A 25,294-nucleotide genomic window follows, 5' to 3' on the forward strand; every position below is an offset into this window, starting at 1 on the left:
TGGCGAGAAACGGGAGCAGCCGCAGATACAGCGATTAGCTGTGATACTGTTGCGGCTGTTGCTGAATCTGAAGCTCTTTGAAGTCAATGGTTATAGCGACTGCGCGCTGCGATCTCAAAGCGCGTTCATTCTTTGATCTCTAGTACCACGGACATTGGACAAAAACTATGTTTGCTTTACGGACAGAGGGTACGTCGCAGGAAATTCGAAGACCTCACCCGTGTATGTTTGTAGCGTGTGCGCGCTTGCATCCTACAGTTCCCACTGTGCGTCCGATGCTCGAAGGTAGCGTCGTCGCCTGTCGGCACCTGTCTTATCGCCGGCCGCGCTGCCCCCGTGTCTACTTTTGGGGAACTCCACATGCGCGTAGTCACCGTGTTGGCAAGTGAATTTCGCATTCTTCTGCTCCCCGAAACGGGCTCATTTCAGATCGTACCAATGGTTATGTCATCTAGTGTGTGTTAAAACGACGATGGCATTTGTACACCGGCGAAGAAATAAATCGTTATGAACTTGGGCGGTCATGAATCTAGTCTAACGTTGCAGTTTTTACGTAGCGAAAATAGCTACGAAAGTGGGGCGGTCCCGGAGATAGGCGCTTCAAAGCGCCAGCTGTAGCGACAGCACCAGGAAGTGGCACGCGGAGCACACGCCAAGCATTTTAGAGCTTACTGGCTTTCGAATGAGAGGAGTATGCACGCGCTCCTGGCCTATTGGTTAGAGTACCGGGCTCGACGGCCGACGTTTGATTCCACCCCATCGGTCACACATAAGTTTCTATTAATGAAAGCGAGGCGAAAGAAGAACCTACCTGCCGCAAAGTGACAGGAATGAGGTTGGAACGCATCGCAAAACATGTTTGGAATGTCTTCATATGCCAGTCCTAATTATTGTATACTGGACTCAACTGCTACACAACAAATGAACAACTAGAAAAATCAACACAAATTACACAATAAATTCTTTATTGAGAACACTCAACGGTAATATTGTTGTGCAAGAATTGAGTGAACTCAATTGCTCTTGAAAACTTGTTGATGTCAGTTGTTTCAACAATGCCCCAACAATATATCAATGGTTAATCAACGCTCATTTTTGTACGGGGCAGCAATGCTCAGCAAGATGTGTTTTGTGGCTGTTAGCTAGATTTCTTGCCTGCTCCCTGAGTAGACCTGCGTTCGTCTTCCTTTCTGTTGTGGCGTCCCGTCGCGCTGCATTTCAAGATAATGCTATCGTGTTTGCAGTTTGTTTGTGCGCCGTACTTTAAAGATATTCTGGCGCATTTACTTTGAGAAATTCAACTATTTCGACAACGCACTTGCGCTATAGGCAGAGGGCGTACATGAGCCAGGATGTATGCTGTGCCAGCGGTGCCGCCGTCTAGCGGTCGCGGCCACTAATACTGACCTAAAATGGCAGCTGGAAAACGTCTTTGTCTCTCTGTTTCCGCGTAACAAATTTACGCTTTCTCTCGTATAACATAACAATCCGAAGCTATCACGTCTGCAGCTTGCGTGTAAGTCGTAGTCTAAACAATTTATGACGCATTTTACTTTCAAACATTACTTCAGTAAGGCACTTGCGCTTGGCGGGAGGCTTTGATAAATGAGGATGTCTGCTTCGCTTCCGCGCACGCGCATGCTCGCGTCACGTACATACGTCGCTTGTAGCGGTGGTGCTAGTGTAAAGTCGCCTAACTTTAGTTGGGGTCGTGGTACTTTTCTAAGGTGCACACCAGTTTCCCTGTACATCGACTGTCACAGAGTGGAATGGAGGCGGATTTTCTTAGAGCGAAGCTGTAAGCATAGAGAAAAGATTTATACAAGAAGGGACACTCGGCGAAAAGTGACAACGGGAAATATGCCACGCTATTATCAACCCTGACCGTTTGCTGCCGCGAGCATCGAAAAAATAAAGAGACTGTGAAATGAAGTTAACATTGTTTCATTTTTTATTGTTTCCCGCAAAACTGAAAATATCTGCGTATAAATCAAAATATACTTTGCGGCTTACTTCCATGGCTTAGCGAGAAGCGAATGACGCTCCAGATGCATGCGTCATTCGTCAGACACGCCGCCGAACAGAGCCAGACCGGCTCTGCGTTGATATGTTGATATGATCTCAGCGTTGATATGTTCGGCGTCCCGTCGGCCTGTATTTCTATTTTTGGATTTAGCCTGGTTTGCAGGGCTCCCGGCGAATTCTTGCATTCCTTCTGCACATGGACATGGCACCACTGCACTATTGGACTATGGCAAGGTGAGAAATATTGTTCGACAGTCTGCGACGCATTTCAAGCAAGTAGGCTTATGGCAGTGAACCTATAGACTTGTGACGCAGTTAGCGAATAACAGCTCCGCCATCGTGGCACAGAGTTCAGTGGAAATAATGACTTGTAATGAGAGATGTTTCTGACGCTTGCTATGAGCCCCAACATTATTTTAACTTATTTCGGTACTGATTGGGCACGCTGGTCGCACAGTGCGCTGTGACGCAGTTTCGCGCGCACTGAATCTTACTGGGACAGGTTTTGGAGCTTTCTCTATCCCCCAACATTATTGTAACTAATTTCGTTACTTTTTGGCGCTCCTTTCAAGCGCGTTGTGACGCGTCAGCTAAAAGCAGCTTGGCCCTGGTACGCAGTCACGTTTCGCGCTTTAGTGCACTGACAAGACGAGTTTGCGACGCTTTCTCTGACGCCCGACATTGTTGAAAATTTGGATACCTTCTTTTTGTGTGTTTACTGATGGGGCACGCTAGCCGCTTCTGGCCGTGTGACGCAGTTAGCGAAAAGCGGCTCCGCTGTGTTGCACAGTTTTTTTTTGCGTGTTATGGATCTTACTGGGGCAAATTTATGACGCTTTCCGTGACCCCCAACATGACTGTAATTAATTTGGTTGAATTTTGGGATAATTTTGAGGAACACTCGCCGCGCCTGCCGTGACACAGTGAAAACCAGCAAGGCTACGCTGACAAAGTTAGTTTGGCGTGTACTGAATCTTCCTGGGATACGTTTGTGACAATATTGTTGGCCACGCAACTATATAAGCCTTTTTTCGGTACTCACGCTTGGCGAAAACACGACGAGCAATTGCCAAGAGTGATAAAACGGGAGTGTGCTACTTGCGCCGGCAGAACGCGCAAAAGATAACGTCAAGGAGCTCAAACACCAGGAACTTGTAACTCGAAAATTCATTCGCAACGACTGAAGACAGGCTTTGGACGGACGCAATTGTCTTGAGTGCGAGTAGAAGGAATTCTGCGAGCGTCCTGCATGGCCTGGTTGAGAGCCTGTGTTGTGGCCACCTCTGTGTATTCGTAGCATACTATCGCGTCGATTGCAGCCAAGTTTTGGAAACATGCAGCAGCCGATGTATTCGTGCTCCTAAAATGATGGAAATGCGTCCCGGGGAGAGGGGAATGCTTCGAAATAGGACGTTTTCATGGTATGTACGGCAGTGTTTGGGATGAGCCGGGTATTTTATGCGCCGTGTATGTAAAAGCGAACCGCGTTCGGTTGTGGTGTAACCCATTCACCACTTTCGGACGTTTACACGCATTACTCGTATGTGGTAATACCAAAGTGGCATATGCCTATAATTTACTTTTTTTTTCAGCTGACGTCATGCGGTGGAGCTTCGCACGGAAATTATTGCTCATTACCTGGTGCCGCAAAGTTGGATGAATGCATCAATTGCTCGCAACGAGCATTTACATAGAGTGAAATAAACATTTGCTCCTTTGGTGTCTTGCGTCTTTATGAAATTGCATGTTGCACATATTCGATGGAGGCTTGTAAAGATCGTGCGCAATCATTTTACCTAATAATAAAACAATTTCGCAGAAAGACCATGCGCGGTTGAGCTGTAGAAGCAAAACAAAAAAATGGCCAGGCTTAGCTTGGTTAAGCCAAGAATGCGTTGCATATTGCGCGGCCACCCAATATGCGGCCGCACGCGACCGCACCACTTGAGGCTCAGCTTTTCCTCCGTGACGTCACGCGCCGGCGCAGCGCCCCTAGCGGGAGTCAGGTGGTGGCTGCGGCCACGCGCGACCGCGCGAGTTGGGACCCAGCTTTTCCTCCGGCTGTCGTGACGTCACGTCACGTGGTTAAGTGGTGGCTGCCCGGCCGCGCCCAAGGGCTGAACTGAGTGATTGCATTATGCAACGCATAAAAATAAATAAACGGGTCCATCAGTGCAGCCGGCGCACAAGTACCAGCTAGGGTTCAAAACGCGCCCCCAAAACCGAAACCGGAAGTGTGGCTCAGGTGTCAACGCCGGCGGACTGACGCGCTGCAGTCAATTCGGCCGCTGTGCTCCATGAGAATGTCTGCTCTTGGTGGATCTTTCCTCTGTGCTGTTACCCCCCAGTTGATAGTTTTTTTGCGTGGCCGCGCACGCGGTGCTCACACAGAAATGTTGGCCGATCCTAGAGTTAAGGCAAAGCAGCGGAAAGTGCAATGTGTTCTGCATCTCTAAGAGACATTACATGACGTTTTTAGGTAACATCATCACTTCACAAATATGTCAGCGCCTGTTTTCAAGATTTACGTGACGCCATCATCAGCTGATATCGTGACGGGACGACCCTTTATTACATAGCGTAACGCTTGACGTTAACATGTCATCTCGCGACCTATGATGCGGGCCGTCATCGCGCTACGTTTGACACGAGACGTGATCACGTTACGTCGGTGCAGGTAGCTCCCGGAGATAGTGCAAAGAAGCGCGAAGCGCGCAGTGTGCTTCTCAAAGAGGTAGCATACGGTGTCATCGAATGACGTCACATTAGACGCGACGCCGTCATCGCATGACATCATCAGGCAGTATCGCGACGTGGCGATGCCCTTGTCATGCAACGTAACATTTGACGTGATGACGTGCGACAGCATCACGCGACATTTGAGACAAAGAAAAAATCACATTCCGAAACGTCCCCACTTGGTCACGTGGGTTTTGCTACTATCGGATGTTTTATTTCGTATCGATAACGATTGATAATGATTTCGTATTGATAAAGATACCATCCTCGACAATTGTAGAGTTGCTTTTCCACAACTACGCTGGAAATCCACTTTCGCAGGGCCGGGATGGCGAGTCATTTTTAACTGGGAAGCATTTCTTGGCGAACATCAGCAACTTTGACAGTATCTATCTAGCTGCCCACGTCTTCGTACCCTCATGGTCGTTTCATTAACATGGTATGTACCAAAATTGGCAAAGTATGAGAAGAGTCTACACGAACATAAATGATCGGTGATGACGTGAATACTATGACATGTATGTCATGTATGCCGTGAAACAGCTGCCGATGTCTTGAGGCTCTTATGGTCGTCTTCTTAGTTTGGTGGGTGGTACGCTGCTTTGCATACCAACAATTCCCACAGGGCGTGAGATCTGCCCGATCTCTTTCTTTTCGTGTTTATGCGATATTTTGGCATTTTTAACGCTCCTCGCGTTATATTGGGTTAGTGACATGAATATAACACAATTTATTCATTTTCACTTTCAGCTGCTCTCCATGCTTTCCGTGCCTCATGCTTCCCATTCCTCATAGATTATTGCTATTGCAGTAAAAACTAAGGTCCACCCTAGCGCAAGGCGCAAAGAAGCACACGGCACGAAACCGCCTATTATTTACAAAGCTTTCCCCGTCATGGGGACTATTCGGTCCGATTTGTTTTGAAGAAAGAGCCATCCACACTCACCGTGCTAGTTCGTTTTCGCTCATTGTTGCATGAGAGCGGCATGACACCCTGGATTCCTTTCGTCAGGGCGTCCTTCTCCGTTAGCGAGTCGCCTCCCGCCGAGAACGCACACTCCGACTGCGCACTAACCTCACTCTTGCGAGCCAATAACTGCGTCGTACGACATCCGGCTCTCGTCCAGTGATCCTTCTGCAAGTGATATGCTGGCGCTACAATGTGAAGCTGTGCCTTTCTGTGCTGCACCTGTCAGGGGCCATTCGTAAGCTGCAATAAACCATGTCACATGTGAGGGTAAACGATGCACGCTCTCTTAGTAAACTTGTTATTGTTCGCTTTTAGGAGGTATTGGAAAAGTAGAAAGGGTTTGTTTGCTGCCTTCGTATAAACCGTTTACAGAGTGCCTGCGAAATACCTTTATGATCGTACTCTCCGACAAAAACATTCTGTCTGCTAGATTTGACAGTACTTGAAAGCGTGCACCCCAAGTACTTGTTTATAGTTACTGCATTGCTAATATATACTACACCGAGTCGAGGATGGTAGGAAACTAGGTGGGGTGGTCAAATGAGGAAATTCGCAGACGCAAGCTGCAATCAGTTGGCACAGGACGGGGGTAATTGCAGATCGTAAGATCGCAGGGAGAGGCCTTCGTCCCACAGTAGACATCAAATAGACTGATAATGATGTTAATGACTTCTCCGACGAGGATACCCATTACACTCTCTTAGCCTCTTTCAGTGAGTAGCATACTGCCTTTTGAGATTTTTTAGCGCGCGTGATAGAGAGATTACATCACCAATGTATCTCGATAAGGCATACTTTTAAAGGTGCCCATAGTATTTAGGAATCTAATCTTTTTAAACCAAGGCCATTACAGGGAAACACAAATATATTGTTGCAAAATATTGTACATTGCTACTCCACTTTAAAAAGGTGATTCAGAAGAGCTTTCTAACTACATTTACTAATTTAACAGAGGTCCTCAATAATCGCAGTGATTGATTCCCCACTGGTTGCATTAAGTTAAAAGAAGGTAAATTATGGGGTTTCACGTGCCAAAACTACGATGTGTATACGAGGCACGCCGTAGGAGGACTCTGGAAAAATTTGGATCAGCAGGGCTTCTTCAACATGCACATAAATCAAAGTACACGGGTGTTTTCGCATTTCACCTACATCGAAATGAAGTGCACGTGGCCGGACTACGTTAAGTAACTCTGGTAGTGTATAGTCTGCTGCTTACTGTTGGTGATGTACATAACTTACCAGTTCTGGCGCTAAAATTTCGACAGCCAAGAGACATGTCATGAGTGACGTAATCATGGAATTTCTGAAAAAAATTTTTTGTCACGCTTACAATGTATCAACCTGCATGTCACCATCAGTACGTATGTGAAAAGGTGGTAATGTCGTGTCGTAGCACCCAGAATGCCTGGCCGGCGGCATTCTTTGTTCAACCGACCATTCAGGCCTCCCCAGTAACTAAATAATACAGGTACTACAGGTAGCGTCTCCTCCATGCAGGGCTCACGGTTTATTAGCCTTTATTCGAAACAAGCTTTCAACTCATTGTCCTTTTTTTTCTGCTGTAACTATTCTGACGACCTGTTCTTAAAGGCCACATTATTTTGATTAAAATGGCCTTCAATGTTCTTCCATATAAGCCAACATGACTTCTCGTGACGTGAAAGAGAAATATCCGCCAACTCACTCATTTGAGCGCGGTTGGTAAGCGAAGCTGCATATATGTTGCGCGTAATGTAGGGCAGCTTGTCAAACACTGATCTCAAGATGTGCGCCCACTGCTCCATTACTCCTCAAACCAACATACAACGCAAACAGACATCTCAATGCAGTTTAAAAACCTTTACGCTATTTATTACTTTGAAATTACTGCTTTAACTGCTTTGTAGCCGCTAGGATATACACAGATGTTTGACGTTCTTACTTGAAAAATGATGTGGCCAAAGTTAAGTCGATGCTTGACCCGTCTACGATATTTGGTTAAATCAGGTTTTTGAAGTAACCGAAGCCAATGTGTTCCACGAAGTAAGGGAACCACTGCTTTATTTCCGGTTTCTATATGTCTCCGTTAAAGTTTCCGACTACAACCGCCGATAAGGGAGTGCCAGCAACATATGTTGATGAATGCGGAAGTACACGCGCCTCGCCACCAATCATGTGGTTTGACGTCCTTGCTTTTTCTTATTTGCCCCTTTAGCAGTGCAACGAAACCTTGGCTGAAAATTCGCTTCACGCCTCTGCCTTACGGGGGTTTGAGCCTCTGCTCGTGGCCCTGTACTGCCGCCGGGATCAGCCCATTGAGTTTCCTGTCGAAGTGATGGACACGAAAGAAATACAAGATTCTAACCATACACAGCTTCATTATAATATGGAATGAGCATGCATATGGGCAGACGTGTGTACAGTGACTTGAAAAGTCACCTGTTAATGTTAAAAATTTGGTTACTCAGTGGACCTAATAAACTCAGTTGGAAAACAACATGAAGTGTGTTCCTATATCTCTCGATCATCTTCAATGTGTGCTAGGTACCTACATTTCTGTACACAGAAATGTATGTTGTCTAACGAACCAACCTTCAGGCTTTCAGAACCAACCTCATGGGCACGGTTATGTGTAACGGTTTCAGTCAAATTTTGAGAACAGAACCAATAATAAAATGACCAAGCTAGAGACAACTGATGCCGTGTTTGATTTCTGGTGTTGAGACGCGCGGTAGTGTTTAGGCCTGGAATCCTCACGCCGTAGGGATTAGTACGGCGGGAGTAAGAATGAAAGATAAGGGGGTTATTTTACAATATTTATATATGAAAATAGCTGACAGATTCCAGTCAGAACACACCTGTCTGCAGACGTCAGGGCACACGTGTCTGCAGACGTCAAGAGACCTTAGCACATCTCTCAGTGCACCAAAGATCCGCTTTTAAAACATTATTCTTCCCTAGTTCCCTACACAAGGGAATTCGATGTCCTTGTTGTGGCCAATCAGAGGGTTCCTACTGTTCACAAATTGCCGCCTCTGTCATCCAACCTCCCAAGAATAGCCGACGCAATCCGGCAAGACATGAAAGAATTCCCGCTCCTTCTGCGAAAGTCATCGAATGGGGTTCCTTGCTCTCCCTGACGGTTGTCTTTGCAGGGTCAGGAGAATACACTTCGCTCTCATTACTGCTTGGACGGAAGGCAACAGGTGCGGTCGCTTCCACGTGAGTCGCTTCTTTTCCCGTCGCGGTCGGTGTGGTTCCCGGTCACCAGGTAGCCGGGCATCGATGCAGGGGGCTGCCTCGGGGAAAAGAATGCCGACTGTTTATTTTGGATGCAACAGATTCCTCCACCGCCGGAATATCCACAGGTTGCCCGAAGCTCCTGTGCTCTATCGCGATCTCAGCGGTTCTTCATATCTGAATGCTGATGGCACACTGCAGCTTGCAGTCCCAGCACTCGCTTTATTGTTGCCTTATTCCAGGCGCAAGCACACACACAACCACAGGGCACATAAAAGCGCAGTGCTCGCATCCAGAGCCATCGGGTGTAGCGAATAAATCAACTCACCTGTCATATGTAATTAATACACAAACGCAGCCATCAAATTGCTAAACGTTCGCTGAAGCCTAAAGTTTTGTGATTAAACCAGGTATCACAATCTTCTCGCAACATATTATACGGAAAAGTCATCCCCAATGGCAAAGCGCTACATGGTGCGCAAGCGGGCGAAATTTGCGAAGCCTGGTGGATACCAGGCTTCGCTTGATGCAATAATTTTGGGCACGGTTGCATCGGAAAGAGCATGTGGCTGACAAACCCTTTTGCTCCAGGTCTTTCATGTTTTCCTGCTGGCTGGACCAAGTGTCTTCCTTGTCACCCTCTCAATCTACATCGACGAGCTTCACAGTGGTGGCCACGTGCTTACGGACGATTCCTGGGCTGTGCAGGACCGTCTGCGCAATGACGTCCAGGTTTCCATTCCGGTGAGCATGGACCATTACTTTTTCGAAGCTGCACCGATATCGGCAACCTCATCGATATCAACCGCCTTAAATAGCAGGTGCTTTCACGATCTGCAGCATTGTAGATGGTGGCATCGGAAAGAACATGTAGCTGACAAACCCTGTTGTCTTCATGCTCCGTGTGAGCAAATATATTGTCAAATGTAACGTAATAATACCGTGATTCTACTTGCGCTGCCATACCCAAGGCAAATGTGTTCTTTCCTTCGTAATTCCATAGTACTCTTAAGATACCTGTTGTTGCTGGGAAGGGATCACTGGACCCACCAGTCACGATCTTTCTGCCGAAATGAAAAAAATGGCTGCCGACATCAGTGCTATCAGAAACGAAAATGTTTCATGTGAGTCGTTAACATGTATTCACTCCAAACTAGTACGTTTAGAACAACATTAAAGTCGTATGTCAACCATGGAGGAAAAGTGCAGGCAGCTGAAATAGAGCATGAAATCATTTTCACGGCAGATTTGTGATATAGAGAACCATGCAGACAGTCGAGCCTAATTAAATACGGTTGAACGAACCCGCAGAGGAAATACCAGAAAGCCTAGACCACGAGGAAAGCATTAAACTAATAAAATATGTGCTTGGTGTAACATTTTCCGGTTTCGAGAGATTTCACCGCTTGGGTGTCAAAGAGGCTAACAAAACACGCCCTGTGATTTTCGAGTTCTTCGACTAGAGAGAAACTCACGATACCTAAGAAGTGTCTTATACTGAAAGGTTCCAAAATCTTTGTCAGCAAAGATTTTTCGCTGGTGCTACGCAACATAAGACAAAACGTTGGGACAGTTGCAAACTTGATCGAGAAAGCATCAAAAGGTCAGACTCGTCTACGACAAAATCAATGTAACTGATGAACTTTCTGCATGTGTTGAAGAAATAAACGAGAAAATACCACTAAAAGGCATCTCCGCACATTCGAACGGCAACATGCTAAGTTCAGGAAAAAAGTAAATATTCATAAAATTAACGCAAGGAGTTCCGTTAATGAGACGGTAGAACTTGTGGTACTTTTTCTTGAACATGAACTTGATATCGTGACTATTAGTGAAACTTGGCTGTCATCACATATCTTGACCCGCAATAGATTCCCCAGTGCTATGTATTTCATCGTGAGGATAGATGTACAAGTGGCGGTGTCATCGCGTTTTTAGTACCAGACGACATTCAGTCTACACTTCTACTCCACATTACCGGCGCAGAAGCACTGTTTTGTAAAACCACGATTTGCGTATATTCCCTTTAGCTGGCGCAGTGAACAGAGGTCCGAGTTTTGGCCAATTCCCATTACATATCTTATTTCATGCACCGTCACCTTCAAGGGGATAGAAAGGTTGTCCTGACGGGATATTGCAATTCACCAGGTATAAAATGGGAATCATACTATGTTGGTGTTGTCTATAAAGGCAGCGCTGAGGTTATAGTTCATATGGCCTTCAATAATGGCTTAAAGCAAACCATTAAGCAACAAACACGTGTCACATCGATGAGCAGCAAAACACTAGATCTAAAGTTTGTCAGTGAAAACATTCCGGTAGAGAATGCATCATTATCGTTATCATTATCATCATCATCATCATATCTTATGTTCAGTGCAGGAGGAAGGCATCTCCATGCGATCTTCTATTACCCCTGTTCTGCGCCAAACGATTCCTAGTAGCGCCCGCGAATTTCCTAGTTACATCGGCTCACCTAGTCTTCTGCCGTCCTCGACTGCGCTTACCTTCCCTTGGTACCCATTCAGCAATCCTAATGGTCCAATGATTATGTGACCTGCGCATTACTTCACCTGGCCAGGTCAATTTTGTTCTCTCTTAATGCCGATAAGAATATCGGCTATACCCGTTCGTTCTCACATCCAAACCGCTCTCTTTCTGTCTCTTAACGTTATGCCTAACATTCTTCATTCCCTCGCTCTTTGCGCGGTCTTTAATTTCTTATCAAGCTTATTTCTCAGTCTCCAACTGTCTGCGCCATATGTCAGCACCAGTAAAATGCACTGATTGTCACACCTTCCTTTTGAACGATAATTGTAAGCCTCCAGTCACACGCTGACAGTGTCTGCCGTAGGAGCTCCAACTGATATTTATTCTTCTATAAATTTCCTTCACATGATAAGGCTTCCCTCTAATTTATTGACATGGGCAAACGTACTCCTTCACAGGATGCAGAGGTTCACTGCCGACCCCGAACTCTTGTTTTCTTGCCCGGATATTCAGTGTTACCTTCGTCTCCCGCATATTATTCTTCAACTCCACTCTTACCCTCTCACTGTTGAGGTCCTCAATCATTAGTTGTAACTCGTCTGCAGTGTTGCTGAAAAGAACAATGTCATCTGCAAGTCTTCCCAGCTTAATAGCTTGAATACTTCTTCCAAACAGGCACTCAATAACATTGCAGAGATTGTGTCTCCTTGTATCACCTCCATATCTATAGATACCTTCCTAATCTTACTGTGTAGAATTAAGGCAGCTGTGGAATGTGTAGATATTTTCCAAGATATCTTTGTGAGTGGCCTCTACTTGATTGCGTAATGCCTCTATGACTGCTGGTATCTCTACTGAATCAAATGCCCTTTTCGTAATCTATGAAAGCCATATAGAGAGGCTCATTGTACTCTGCAGATTTCTAGATTACCTGATTAATGACATGAATGTCATCAATTATACAGTATCCTTTCTTGTAGCCAGCATGTTCCCTTGGTTGACTAAAGTCCAATGTTGTCCTCATTGTATTGCAAATTATCGTGGTAAATATTTTATATATTACTAGAAGTAAGCTAATGCGCCTAAAATTTTTAATTCTGTAAGGTCTTTTTTGTGGATTAGAATAATATAAGCATTATTCCAGTTTTCTTGGACTTTTGAAGCCGATAGACACTTCCTATAGAGAGCCGACAGTTTTTCCAGCATTTTGTCTTCTCTGTCTTTGAATAAATCGACTGTTATTTCATTTTCTCTTGCTGTTTTCCCCGTTTCATGTCTTGCAAGGCCTCTCTGACCTCATTGCTAGTTATAGGAGGAGTTTCTGCTACTTGTTCATTACTGCTTTGAATGGAGCTATCATGAATCTTCTCGGTACTGTACAAGTTAATATAGAAGTCTTGCGCTGCTCTTACTACACATTCTAGATTGCTGATGATATTACCCTGCTTATCTTTCAGTGCATACATCTTGGTTTTTCCTGCTCCAAGTTTTCTTACCTAGCACATTCTCAGATCTAGTAGCATAATGACCTCCACAAAAGCTTATCTTTGAGGTCGACAGCAATTCGTTGAAATCGAACATAAGCAATCGGATTGGGCAGAGCTGTCATCTGGCTAACCTCAAGAGAGAGTCTTAGCACCGGTACTCTTTCTACAATATATCATTGACATGGTAGACAACTTGAAATCAACGGTGCGCATGTTTGCAGAAGATTGTATTATATATTGGAAAATTAGAAACCATACTGATCAGGTAGCACTAAATTACAAACTTGAGTAAATAGCAAATTGGTGTCAGGCATGGCAACTGTAGATTAGTTTAGACAGGACTGTGTTAATGGGAGTAAGCAGACAAAAATAGCCTTTCTAAAATTTGCCTACGGGAGCCAACAGCCAAAAAATTTGTCCATATTTACAAATTCTTGGGCCTTATTCTGTCATAAAATGTGAAATAAAACAAACGTGTGTGATACATGCCTTCTAAAGCATTTTCAGCGCTTCGTTCGCCTAAACTATTTCGAAAGTCTGCCTCACCTCACACTTAGATGCTAGCCTACACCTCAGTTGTTCGTCATGTACTAGACGTATTATTCATGGCTCGGCTATCGCAAATACCAGAGGCCAGTGGAACTGGGGCAAAGCCTGTAGTGTGAAACCGCACACAACACACACGTGCCGGCAATAAGTCACTACGGCGTCCGACAAAGGCGTCTACTACGGCGTCCGCGATTCGTGTAAGCCAACGCCGTGGTAAGGTTCTCTCCACTGTGTTCTGAGCGGCGGATGAAGAGGACATCGAGGCACCCTAGCTGCCACCGGAGAACACTCCTCTTCCGTCGCTTGAGCCAAGAAGTAAATACCAGAACACCAGAACTAAGCACCCTAAACATTACTATGAATTGAACCTGCCACATTCAGGTATTCGTTCTCGTCCTGAGAATGATTGATTGGAATTCAATACCATGAAATATTATAATTTGTTCACCTGACAATTTTCATCCTATGCACTAGCAACATGTCTATTATTATGTATCGTGATTGTGAAGATCGCCTGTAGACACCGAATTTTGTTCTGAGTTGTTTTCTGTGTGCCTTTTGTTGTTCATTTTCTGCTTTCTTGTTGAGTTTAAGGGCTGGTCCAGGGTGTTCACAACCTCTTAATTTGCTGCTTAACTACGTATTCTTGTTGACTGCAATAGTAACAAATGTATAAGTTACTTATTCATATTTTAATGCAATATTTTCCCATGTCCTGCAACAGCCTCCATGTGGAGGATATCAGTATCTATGAAATGAAATAAAAATGTAAAAAAATGTAATTTTGACGCAAAAATGTTGTGCTGCCAACGCCAGCTTTCATTTTCCTTTGAGTTCAACTAAGCCAGACAGTCGAGCGGGAAGAGAACAAACGTAAGATAGACGATAATGGTCCAAACAAATGACAACTGAAATATCATGCGCAGCACAAATCCATGAAAGCCATGTTCGTACTCTATTTCCGTTATTAACGCACGTGCTAGTGCCACTAAAAGCTACGTTTGCTCCATGGATGTAATATCAGACTAGCTCTCACTTTGCTGTCAAAACTCACTAATACGAATCACGCACTAACATTTCTTTGTCTTGTCCATAAACGACATACTCTAAAGAAACAACAAAAATCTGGCGTATATTACGCGCTCAGAATTACCATACGATCCTCGCGTATTTCGTAATACCTCAAGCGATAAAATAAACTCGAAATGCTTAGTGTGGAACCTTGGGCTCGTTGGTGATTAATTCCAAAAACGACACAGTGCAAGAAAGACAGGGACACGAGAGAGTGACATGCACGCAGCGCTGACTTACAACAGTTTATTCACGAAGCAACGAAGGAAAAAATATATAGGGTGCTAGCATGCGCAATACGTGAATGATCAGCAAAAAAACATGCAACATCATTTGCAATGCTGATAATGATAGCCACGTACCAAAAGAGCAACAATGCTTGCCTTTCAGACCCTGTCAAATAATGCCATTTCCCGAGATGAAACCGTAATCAAAGAAACACTTATGCATGAGCTATCAAAATTCGTAGTGTAATCTGCCTCAATGATCTCATGTGTCAGCTGTGAACTGTGTTTAGCCAGGAGTGCTATGCAGGATGGGCCGAGTTTGGCGAAACTCGGGATCTTCACGAGCTCTGGCGACACCCCAAGATGAAAGCAAAATGGTCCCAAGACACAGTTTATCTTTCAACAAGCCTTCAGTTTCATTGGTTTATCTAGATTCACTCTGGCTGGCTATCATTCCTTGGGCGTTGCCTTCTGGGCGGTCGATAAACTGGGGCTCACGTGATCATACCGTCGGCGCATGGTCGTGCGTTCTTTCATTTGTTTGTCGTTCCACCGAGTGCATTACATGCGCAAGCAAGTTACAAAAGAAATGCATTTAGTACAATATTATTAGTTACTTTAACGTGGTTTACAAGCAATTTAAAGCTTACGAGATGTACACTGAATGTGTATTAGACTAATATGTAATTTAGTACGCTTCACATTATACCACGAGGGAACGCTGTCGTGGCGTCATGACATCCATTCACCGGGCGAGCATGGCGGCTAAGCATCGGAGAAGCCCAGTGTAAACTCGTACAACGACCTTGCAGTGCGCGACGTAGTGATCAAGCTCGACGATCACCACTATTTCTTGGATAGCTCTGCTCCTCCGTGAGCATTCTTACCGTGCACCCCGTAAGACTGCCAATAGCTTCGGCGATTTTACAGGTCGCAACGCGCACCTACTGTTCACGCCGCATTGCTGAAGAAACAGCTTGTCTGGTGCCGCTTCTGTGAGTGCGCTGTGTTCCACCACTCTGCGTGACTGCGAGCGTCCCGATTATCAGATAGTCTGTGCAAAAGGAAGACAGACTATATAGCGACGATGCGATAAGGAGGTGGTGCCGACGATGGATTTCGCTACCAGCATAGTGAAGGAGACATCGACGAACTTCAGATAAGTATATTTCTGTTTCATATTTAGCATAATAATAGTGCACGGATTAAGCCACTTTCTTAGTAACGAACTGAATATCCAGCAGTTTAAAAAAGGCATTGAGAACCAATGAGCGTTCGTGCTTTTACATGCGCGTGGGCCCGCGAAAATATGGAAAAGATGAAGGCAACCTTCACTAACTTGATGAGATAACAGAAGTTCATAAGTGACATTCAGCCCGCAGAATCTATGGAAGAGCATCTTTATCCTGGTGAAATATTAATAGCAGATACTGATATAAAGCAAGAAACTTATACAAAAATTTCATGGGTTGAACAGCACATGGAAGGCATTACCGAATCGTGATCGCCACGTTACCGATATCCTTGAAAAAAGTTTAGAATCACTGGATTCTACCAGTTATGCAATATGGGACATAAACCTGGAGCTTAACAAAGAAACTTCAGAAGTCGAGGACTATGCAGAAAGCGAAGTAGCAAGAATTGTTGAAGATAGCATTAAGGCAGGAAGACAGTGGCGTAGTAAACCTTGGCAACTGATATGCTAGTTGAGATCAAGAAAAAAATGGGGTCTGGGCAGGCCATGTACGTCTTCAATCACCTGTTGCCAATTCATAACAGGTGATTACAAAAGCGTGACAGAATGGAAGTCAAGGAGAGAGAACTGCAGCTGAGGATGGTAGAAAATTGCGTAACCGGACAAAAATATCATCTTTGTAGGCATAAGACGCAATCAGGTCGCATAATACGGGATTCTAGGGAGTGTCATTTGTTGTGTAGTGAACAAAAATAGGTTTGTGGTGGTGACATTAGAGACCCGTGAAGGTGCGGGGACACCTCAGCTGCTGGCACACTAATCAACATGACAATTGGCTCTGAAAAAGACAACTCCACTTTTGAAAAGTAAGGCAATGTTGTCCCGACATTGTCATATAATGCATACTACACTAAAGGGTTCCACAGATAAGCGCACTTAGTACGAATAGTGTAACGAGCATTTTTGTCTGTAAATAATGGTTGAGATGCAGTTGATTGATTCCAACAATCCACTTTTTTTGCAGCAAAACATTCTGCTCCTGGAGGCACTCAACCGCCTGGTGGCAGTATGCGAGTGCCAGGCACGTGCTCTTGAAAGTGTGGCAGAGGTCCAGAGGGCTGCTATGCAACAGTAGTATTGGTGCCCTCACTGCTCTGCAGTCGAGCCCCCAGAAGACACCTTGTAAAGGAGCTTTCAGTTTATTATTTTATTTCTTATTGAAGTGCATGAACAAAATTACTGCAGTAAACATTGTGCTGTGCATATTAGGACCCTTGTAACATGCACTTGGTGTCTCTTCAAAATGGACAAGACCTTAAGACAACCTGTGCCACTCTTGGACCATGTAAATGAAAAATACACTGATGCAGCAGACACGTCATTGTCCTGCTTGTTCTTTCTATGCGCGCAAATACAGTGCGTGTTGTTTAACCACAAGATGAACAGTGTGTAATTCACTATCGCAAGACAGCAAACAGCTGGAGCTTAATAATGCTATGACCTATAGACTGTACATATGACTGCGACACTCCCCGATTCAAACGTGCCGTCACATGCATGTTCGATACCACATATGCTTTAACAATGTCATATATTTGCATATACTAGTTTTCACACAGCTTAAGCCCTTGCATAGCTCACTTCTGATGTATCCATTTCATAGGAGAAATAATTGTACACTTAGTCCTTTAGTTGTATATGAAAAGCGGCATGCTCTACAGTCGGATATAACTTCAGCAGACAGGAGAGGCCCCGCCAAGATGACTAAAGTGCAGCAGCCAATTTCCTCCACGTCTAAATATCCCTCTCCAACGAGAGGTTATTAGTGCATCCGGCGGCACGACATCAGTCTTGAGTGCGTGCCCATTGGTGCAGGCTTGTGTTCACCTGCTTTTAAAGTGCAGATTCCGCGGCCTCCGACTATAGAATCACATAACGCCTTGCACCAGTTGCATAGACTTTAGCAAATTGATAGCCCACAATGATCAGGAACAGAAATCTATAAAGACATCCAAGCAAGGCTGACTGGCCGCACTTCCATTATGAGGGGCTGCCAAAAGTCTTGCCAAATATTCCCATGACGTCCTTCAAAAAGAGGTGGTGTTTGAAACTTGTTTAGAATGAAAAACAGATTACAGGGAATGTTGTGTACCACATGAAAACAAACTGAGCTTGGTTATCTGCACAGCATGTAATAGAAGCTTGTGCTTCACATAGGAAACAAATTGCTCAGTTCAGTATAATTGTTGAGGCCGGTGTGGCACCTACTATGTCGAGGGTGTCAATATACACATTCCACTTTTCAAAGGCCATTGATTTCACTATTATTTTTGTATGACGGTTCTTTCAATCAGTGCTTGATCATGAGCAGGTGGACTTGAAACCAAAGATTTGTTTGCAAACCTTCAGACTTCCATAATTGTGTGGCAAGGCACTGTCATGATGTCGAAAATTTCATACATTCTCGGTCCTGCACCAAAGAAGCCCAATGCTCTATATGAAGTTGGATCGTGCAACAATTCGACGGCAGAGCAATAGTAACACACACAGCAGGGCGTTTTGCTGTGTGTATTTCTGTTCTTTCTGTCCCGTCGAATTGTTGTGCAATTCAACTTCAAGCTTCTTTACCAATGCACCCAGTCTTCAACCTCACCAATGATCTAGTTATTAGGCCACAATGGTGCACATCTTTGAAATGTCCCAACACAAATTACCTCTCCAAAAAATCACAAGTGTTAAATTTTGCAGCACAGGTGTATGCACGTGCCATATTCTTTACCACTAAACTCACAGGAATCAAAGGGGCAAGCATTAATGAGCCTTACTGCTGCCATTACCATCATCACCCTGACACCAACGGAAAGACAGTGCCACGTTCCATTAAAGGGAGTGCCGGAGGGAAAGGTGTGACAGCGACGCTTACAATAAAAATAGCAGTTACATGACATGTTCAATGCCAAAGTATGCTGCATGTCGCTCATCCTAATTTGGTATTGCGGCAAGCGTTTTGTGTAATCATTGCTCTAAAGCTGTACAAAAGGCCTATTTGCTCTGAAATGTTCATTTTTATCATGGCGGGTTAAAGACCCAATTTTCATTGGCATCTGCACCACATTTCTCCCGATATGTAATTTTGCCTTGGTGGTTCATGACACCTTCAGGTACACCGAGTTCTGCAGAGCATTGGATCTGCGTTGTTCTACTGCTTAAGACTTAGGGCCCCATTAGGAGATGAAAATATATTTGTCCATCCAGAATAACGCCACCCCCCCCCCCCAAAAAAAAATAATAGGTACACTGAACCTCTGGCGCATGCATCAACAGTGAACAGAGCAAACACTCTGAATTATTTTCTCCATGCAAGCCAGCACACTAAGATTCTCAATGCATTTTCATTTCGCCACAATAGCATAGGCACAACCGGCTTGGCGCAACATCCGCATCCGGCGCTGCAACAAATTGTGCAATGCTTGGCTGCTTCATAGTGGGTTTGATACATGACGCATGACCAAAATTCATCATTATGCATACTAAGTAAGGTACCCAGTGAAGAACCCCAAGTTCTTTATGAGACTGGCATTCATAAGTTACTTCACACAATTTTTGATATCCATTTATCTATTCATACTTAATTAACCTCTTTCCCAAGAAAGTGAGCCATTTGGAAGGCACCCTGACAAACAAACAGAACAATCGGCAAAAAGTCAGCAACCAGTGAAAAAGTCAGTATCATAGGCAGCCGCATGTGAGATGTCGGTTGTACAAAATTTAAGTCGGCTACACAGAAGTGACACATTTGGCAATATCGCGTGTCTGGACATTGCTTCAATGCTAATCACAGTAACACTGACATTGAAGGCGCCCTAATTACTACGTACGTTCCATCGACACACCCGACTACGTTCGTAATGTTCCCGCGAAGTAGGAAGCGTTCTTTTATATATGCCCGCTCAGCCGCAGTCTTCCGGAATGCTAGCCACCGTTTACGCACTGCCGCATCGATAAGCGCGTCAGACACATCTCTGACACAGCGGCTAACAGTAGTTTGATTACGTCCAATGTAACGCTCGGCACCGAGGCTTCCCTGAAAACTCCCAGTCCCGTAGAAACGGAGGGCGCAGAGGACTTGCTCTACAACGGTGAGCGAATGAAGCCCGCCACACTGTCTCCGCAGATGAGAGTCTTCGCCTAGCTCGTCCCACAGCCAGCGCACTGATGTCTTCAACAGGCGGAATTGACGCTAAAACTCCACGTCGGTCATGTACGTTAACGGGTCCAGACGGTCATACTGGCGCTTGCTGCCGCTGGATGCAATGACACAGGCTGCTGCTGCCGCCGCCATGTTCCCGAGTTGAACTCGGAGGGGGTTTCCCGATGTACGAGTTTAGCGCGAGTTCGCCTGTCAATCAAAACCAGATGTGACGCCCCGCGCGAGGCATGTAACTCTTGTGCGCGCACCCACTACAGTTGGGCCACGCCAAACTTATCTGCTGGCAGCAGCGACGCGGTGTCGAGCTGAAAGGCATCAACAATCTTGACCGCCGACATAAAACACGCACAAGGCACTGCTATCGGTGATGTACTGAGCACCACTATCAAAAACAAAGCGTTGACTGTCACTGGCTTATGCATAAATCTTCTTGGTCTGAGATGGCCGCACAACACGGTTCCATCGCCTGCGTTGTGGCGCGTAGCACACAGTAAATAATTATCGGCACGTCACTGTAGCTGCTTCCAAGGCGTCGATGCGTCGAGGGGGACGACGATGCTGAGGAGTGCTTATTGCAGCAGTCGTTTGAGATGGCTGCTCTGTCATCGGTGATGAAACGGAGCCACAGCGTCGTAAACACTATCAGCGCCCGAGAATCGCTCGCTCTTCTAGACCCAGTGCAATGGCATTCATTCATCACACGCACTGCGCTCTCAACAGTTCCAACACCTCTCTCCGTTCGAAATCTGATTTCATAACTGCACACAAGAGCCCTCACCTGCCAAAATGCGAGTGCTGTGGTGTCGTTACGATTTCCATCTGCGATCGCTGCTGGCTCCAGCAGAGGTAATCCGCAAGCACCTTCGACTGCAGAACACACTCATATACTGCGCACATGCGCTCAGAGGCACCTTCACTGGGCAAGCGACAACAAGCGATGAATTGTGTCGCTGGGGAAGCATGCACTTTTCGCAATGTATCGCAGAGGCTTCGTGCACAAAGATAAACTGGTACATTTTCACTGAACTGCGTCACTACGGATCCTAAAATAATGTACCGTCATTTTGCAGTGACAGCCGTTGCTCTCGTATCTATGACTAATCCACGACTAATGTATCGTTTTTAGTTGGTAAGACGGGGGCCTTAGTTGCCTAGTGAAGCCCCTGCGATGAAAAGCCGTACCACGCCGCTGCGTTTCCATTCCCCTAATAAAGAAAGAGCGGTCATGACCCTCCATGGGTCCTGACTGACTTTATTGAGAATAGCACTGCAGCGCCCCTAGGCGACTTCTCACTGTATGAACTCCCTCGTGCATGCGACCGCCTCCAATGTTTCCGCATCTGAGCTTTCGCTTCACAGTTGCCACTCCCGACAAGAAGTGCAAAATTTAATAATTTTACTCGAGCTCCGTTTGTCATCAAAACTTTCTTGCATTATAAACAACAGACTTAAAGAAATAAAAAAATGTTCGTTATCTTATATGTTACATCTTAATGTATTTGTTTGAGTGAAAGTATAGGTGCAAGGATGCGGCGCATGTAGCCTGTTCGCATTCGATGGAGGAAAGAAAGATAGTGCCCGAAAGAGGAGGCACGCCCTTGACGCTCCCGGAAAAGGCGTGGCAAGCGGCTCACGGCAAGCGTGCTGACAGACAGCGGGACAGTCACGGTATTGCGAAGTTGTGATAATACGTTGATAACAATACGCGGCGCTGGCCCGTTTTGTTGTGCAGCCTTCTCCGCTTGAAATGTGGAAGCAGCGTGCCGTGCAGGGTGCGCTCATGGTGGGCAAGGTGGGCAAGGTGGCAGCAGTACGAGCATCATGCTTACCCGCTGCCTATTTCTTACGCAGATCGCCTTCCTCGCTTGTTGCCACTTCGAATGTGCTGCGGACATCTCTCCTGACGTCACAGCTCTCGTGCACTCGCCGCCATCGTCAAGATACCTGGGTGATTCCGCTGGCAGCTGTACGAACTGTCCTATCTCCCTTCCGGATGACTCTCTTGATCTGACCGCCACCACACTTGCCCGGAGCCCTGGCATAGCTGGCACACTGAACCGTCCACTCACAAACAAGCCCAGTCCCATGACGTCAACGATCATGCCTATAAATTCCCAGCCGGATCCTTCCTTCTTCAGTGGGCAAGATGGCAGCAGTAAGAGCATCATGTTTACCCGCTGCCTATTTCTTACGCAGGTATGTTACTTTCAGAATGCCCGCTGCATTCGCTCTGATGAGCGATTCTTACTGCTGCTCCCTTGCCCACACCATTCTCGCAAATGCTTTGCTTATATTTCTTTGTACTCGCAGCTCGCTGTTTGTATTAGTAGATTGTTACAGAGTGGTGACATTGAAAGCAATCCTGGTCCTCGCTCCCAAAAAAAAATCCAAGCCTTTCACAAGGTTTTGACGATCAACCAGCGGTGTCTGAAATGCTCGCTGAGCTTTTGAACGGGCAGAAAAGATTAGCTGAGGATATCGCCGAAATGAAAAACTTTCAACAATCTGTTAATACACGTTTTGAGACTATCGAATCGCGTCTGGCCGCTCTGGAGTCCTCGTCACTTAAGCCTGCCATCCCAAGCGACAGCCTTAACAGTGAACTCGCACGTCTAACAAACGATATTCACAACCTTTCAACTAAAAATGATGAATTAGAAAACCGTGCTCGAAGGAACAATTTAATCTTATATGGTCTGCCAGAATCCTCCGATGAAGGTAATGAACGCTTGTCCTCAGACATTGCGAAATGGTTTGAGGATAAACTTAAAATGAGCTGTCCTCAAATAGAAAGATGCCATCGTCTTGGAAGGCCTTCGCGTGACCGTCCGCGACCTGTGATTATGAAACTTCTGGACTATCGGGAGAAAGTTTCGGTATTAAAAAGTGGTCACAAGCTAAAGAAAACCGATTACCGTATTTCGGAAGATTTTTCACTACGTGTCCGGAATACCCGCAAGAAACTTTGGGAAGCGTCTGAGAGTTTTAGGAACAACGGGTGCACGGTCCGCATACGGTTTGACCATATATTTATTGATAAAGTTCGCTATAACTGGAATAGCGCTTCTAATACTTTAGAGAAAGTACATCGTAATACAACACTAAATAGCGTTGCACCTGCCTCTCCGCCTTGACTCCTTCGTCGCAAAACCAATGACCTCCGTGTATTAAATATTAACGCAAGAAGCCTTGTCAATAAATTTTCCGACTTTCATCTGTTTAGTAACTGCTCAATCCCCCCATATTATAGGCATTACGGAAACATGGCTACATGATGGCATATTCGACTCCGAAGTTGCGTTAAGTGAATACACATTGGTAAGAGTTGACAGACCAAATGGTAGAGGTGGCGGTGTCGCCCTCTATATACAGTCCCACCTGAAGTTTTCAGTCCTTGAAACCCCATGTGAAATTGAATTGCTTTTGTGCAAGATTCATTTGGAAAGGTCATCCGCGCAAATTGGAGTGTTTTAACGGCCTCCTGGCTCTTGTGGTGATCAGTTCACTTTTCTTAGCAGCATTCTGCATAATTTGAAATCATCAAATATAATACTTATGGGAGATTTTAATGCACCAGGCATTCACTGGCCCTCTCTCACCATTACCAGCGGCGACGTGTCACTATCAAGAAAATTACTGCGCCTTTCCCTATCACTCGGTCATAGACAGATTGTCCACGAGAACACCAGGGAAACGGCTGTCCTAGATTTAGTTTTTCTTAGCTCAAGTCTTTTCGAGGGTGTCTTCCAGTGCTGCGTTACTGACGGGATTTCTGACCACAAAGCCGTACTGTTCTCGGTTTGCTGTATTGTTCCCAAACCGCGGATTGAGTACTGCACTTTTCGTGATTTTAGCCGCGCCGATGATGCTGCAATTACCGACACACTTAGCGAATCGTTTGAAAACTTTCATGAATTATCTTTGAAAAATGATATCAATGTTGCCGTACGGTTTTTCGAGAATATTGTTGAAACCTGCATTAACCAATTTGTTCCCCTGAAAACAAAAAGGAAAAATATTAATTCACCGTGGATGACAAGAGGACTACTGCATTTATCTCGTCGTGTTTCGCGATTGCGCAAATCTAAAAGAAATGGTAATCCTGACAAAATTACTGAGTTCAATGATGCCAAGAAGGAACTGCGCCAGAAACTAACACATGCCAAGGATTTCTACTATGCTGTTACTTTGCCATCCAAAGCTTTCGACCCCGTCGCACACCCAAAACTCCTCTACAAGCTTAACTCCATTCTAAATAACCCTTCTCTGGTTGGTTGGATACATAGCTTCCTAACCCAGCGTTCTCAGTCTGTGCAATTTAACGGCTCTATTTCCTCTCCTGTTAGTGTTTCATCCGGCGTCCCACAAGGTTCCGTTTTAGGCCCGCTTCTTTTCTTATTAAATATTAATGACTTGCCGCATTGCGTGTCCGTTAGTATTCGTCTTTACGCTGATGATTGCGTCCTCTATCATAGTATTAACACACCAATGGATCATGATTTACTTAATGACTCCTTTGCAAAATTTTGTAGGTGGTGCAAGGAATGGCAAATGAACATTAATTTCTCTAAAACTGTTTCCATGTCCTTCTCCAGACGCCCATCTCCATCACTTTTCACGTACACTTTCCATGGTCAAGATTTAAAAAGAGTAACCGAATTTAAATACCTTGGTCTTCATTTCTCCCATGACATGTCATGGTCGAAACACATTGACATCATATGTAACAAAGCTTTTAGACGTCTCGGTTACCTCCATCGTTCACTGCGTAAGGCTCCAAAGGATACCAAACGGATGACGTATAAAACACTTATCCGACCTATTCTTGATTATGGCTGCATCATATGGAATCCTCATAAGAAATCCGATATTAAAAAGTTAGAATCAGTCCAAAAGAAATCAGTGCGCTTCATTTTTCGCAACTATAGCCGAGATTTTTCCCCTTCTTCCCATTATACAGCTACAGGTCTTACAGTTCTTTCATCTCGCCGCCGCTTAGAATGCATGAAATTTTTACTCACGCTTATTCATTCTGAGCGGATACACTAAATAATTATTTGAACTTCAGTCCACCTTCTATCACTAGGAGTTGTCATAATCTCAACCTTA

General features: G+C 45.1%; 1 protein-coding gene across 1 annotated transcript; it reads left to right on the forward strand.

Moving 5' to 3' along the window:
• Positions 1–9,412: 9,412 nt before the first annotated feature.
• Positions 9,413–23,319, forward strand: LOC135900987 (uncharacterized). The gene is made up of 6 exons (XM_065430612.1): positions 9,413–9,430; positions 9,548–9,700; positions 17,000–17,056; positions 21,918–21,977; positions 22,037–22,340; positions 22,589–23,319. Exons 1-6 carry the CDS (start codon positions 9,413–9,415, stop codon positions 23,317–23,319), a joined length of 1,323 nt encoding a protein of 440 aa, XP_065286684.1.
• Positions 23,320–25,294: the final 1,975 nt, after the last annotated feature.

Source organism: Dermacentor albipictus, chromosome 2 (assembly GCF_038994185.2).
Source record: "Dermacentor albipictus isolate Rhodes 1998 colony chromosome 2, USDA_Dalb.pri_finalv2, whole genome shotgun sequence".
Taxonomy (NCBI): domain Eukaryota; kingdom Metazoa; phylum Arthropoda; class Arachnida; order Ixodida; family Ixodidae; genus Dermacentor; species Dermacentor albipictus.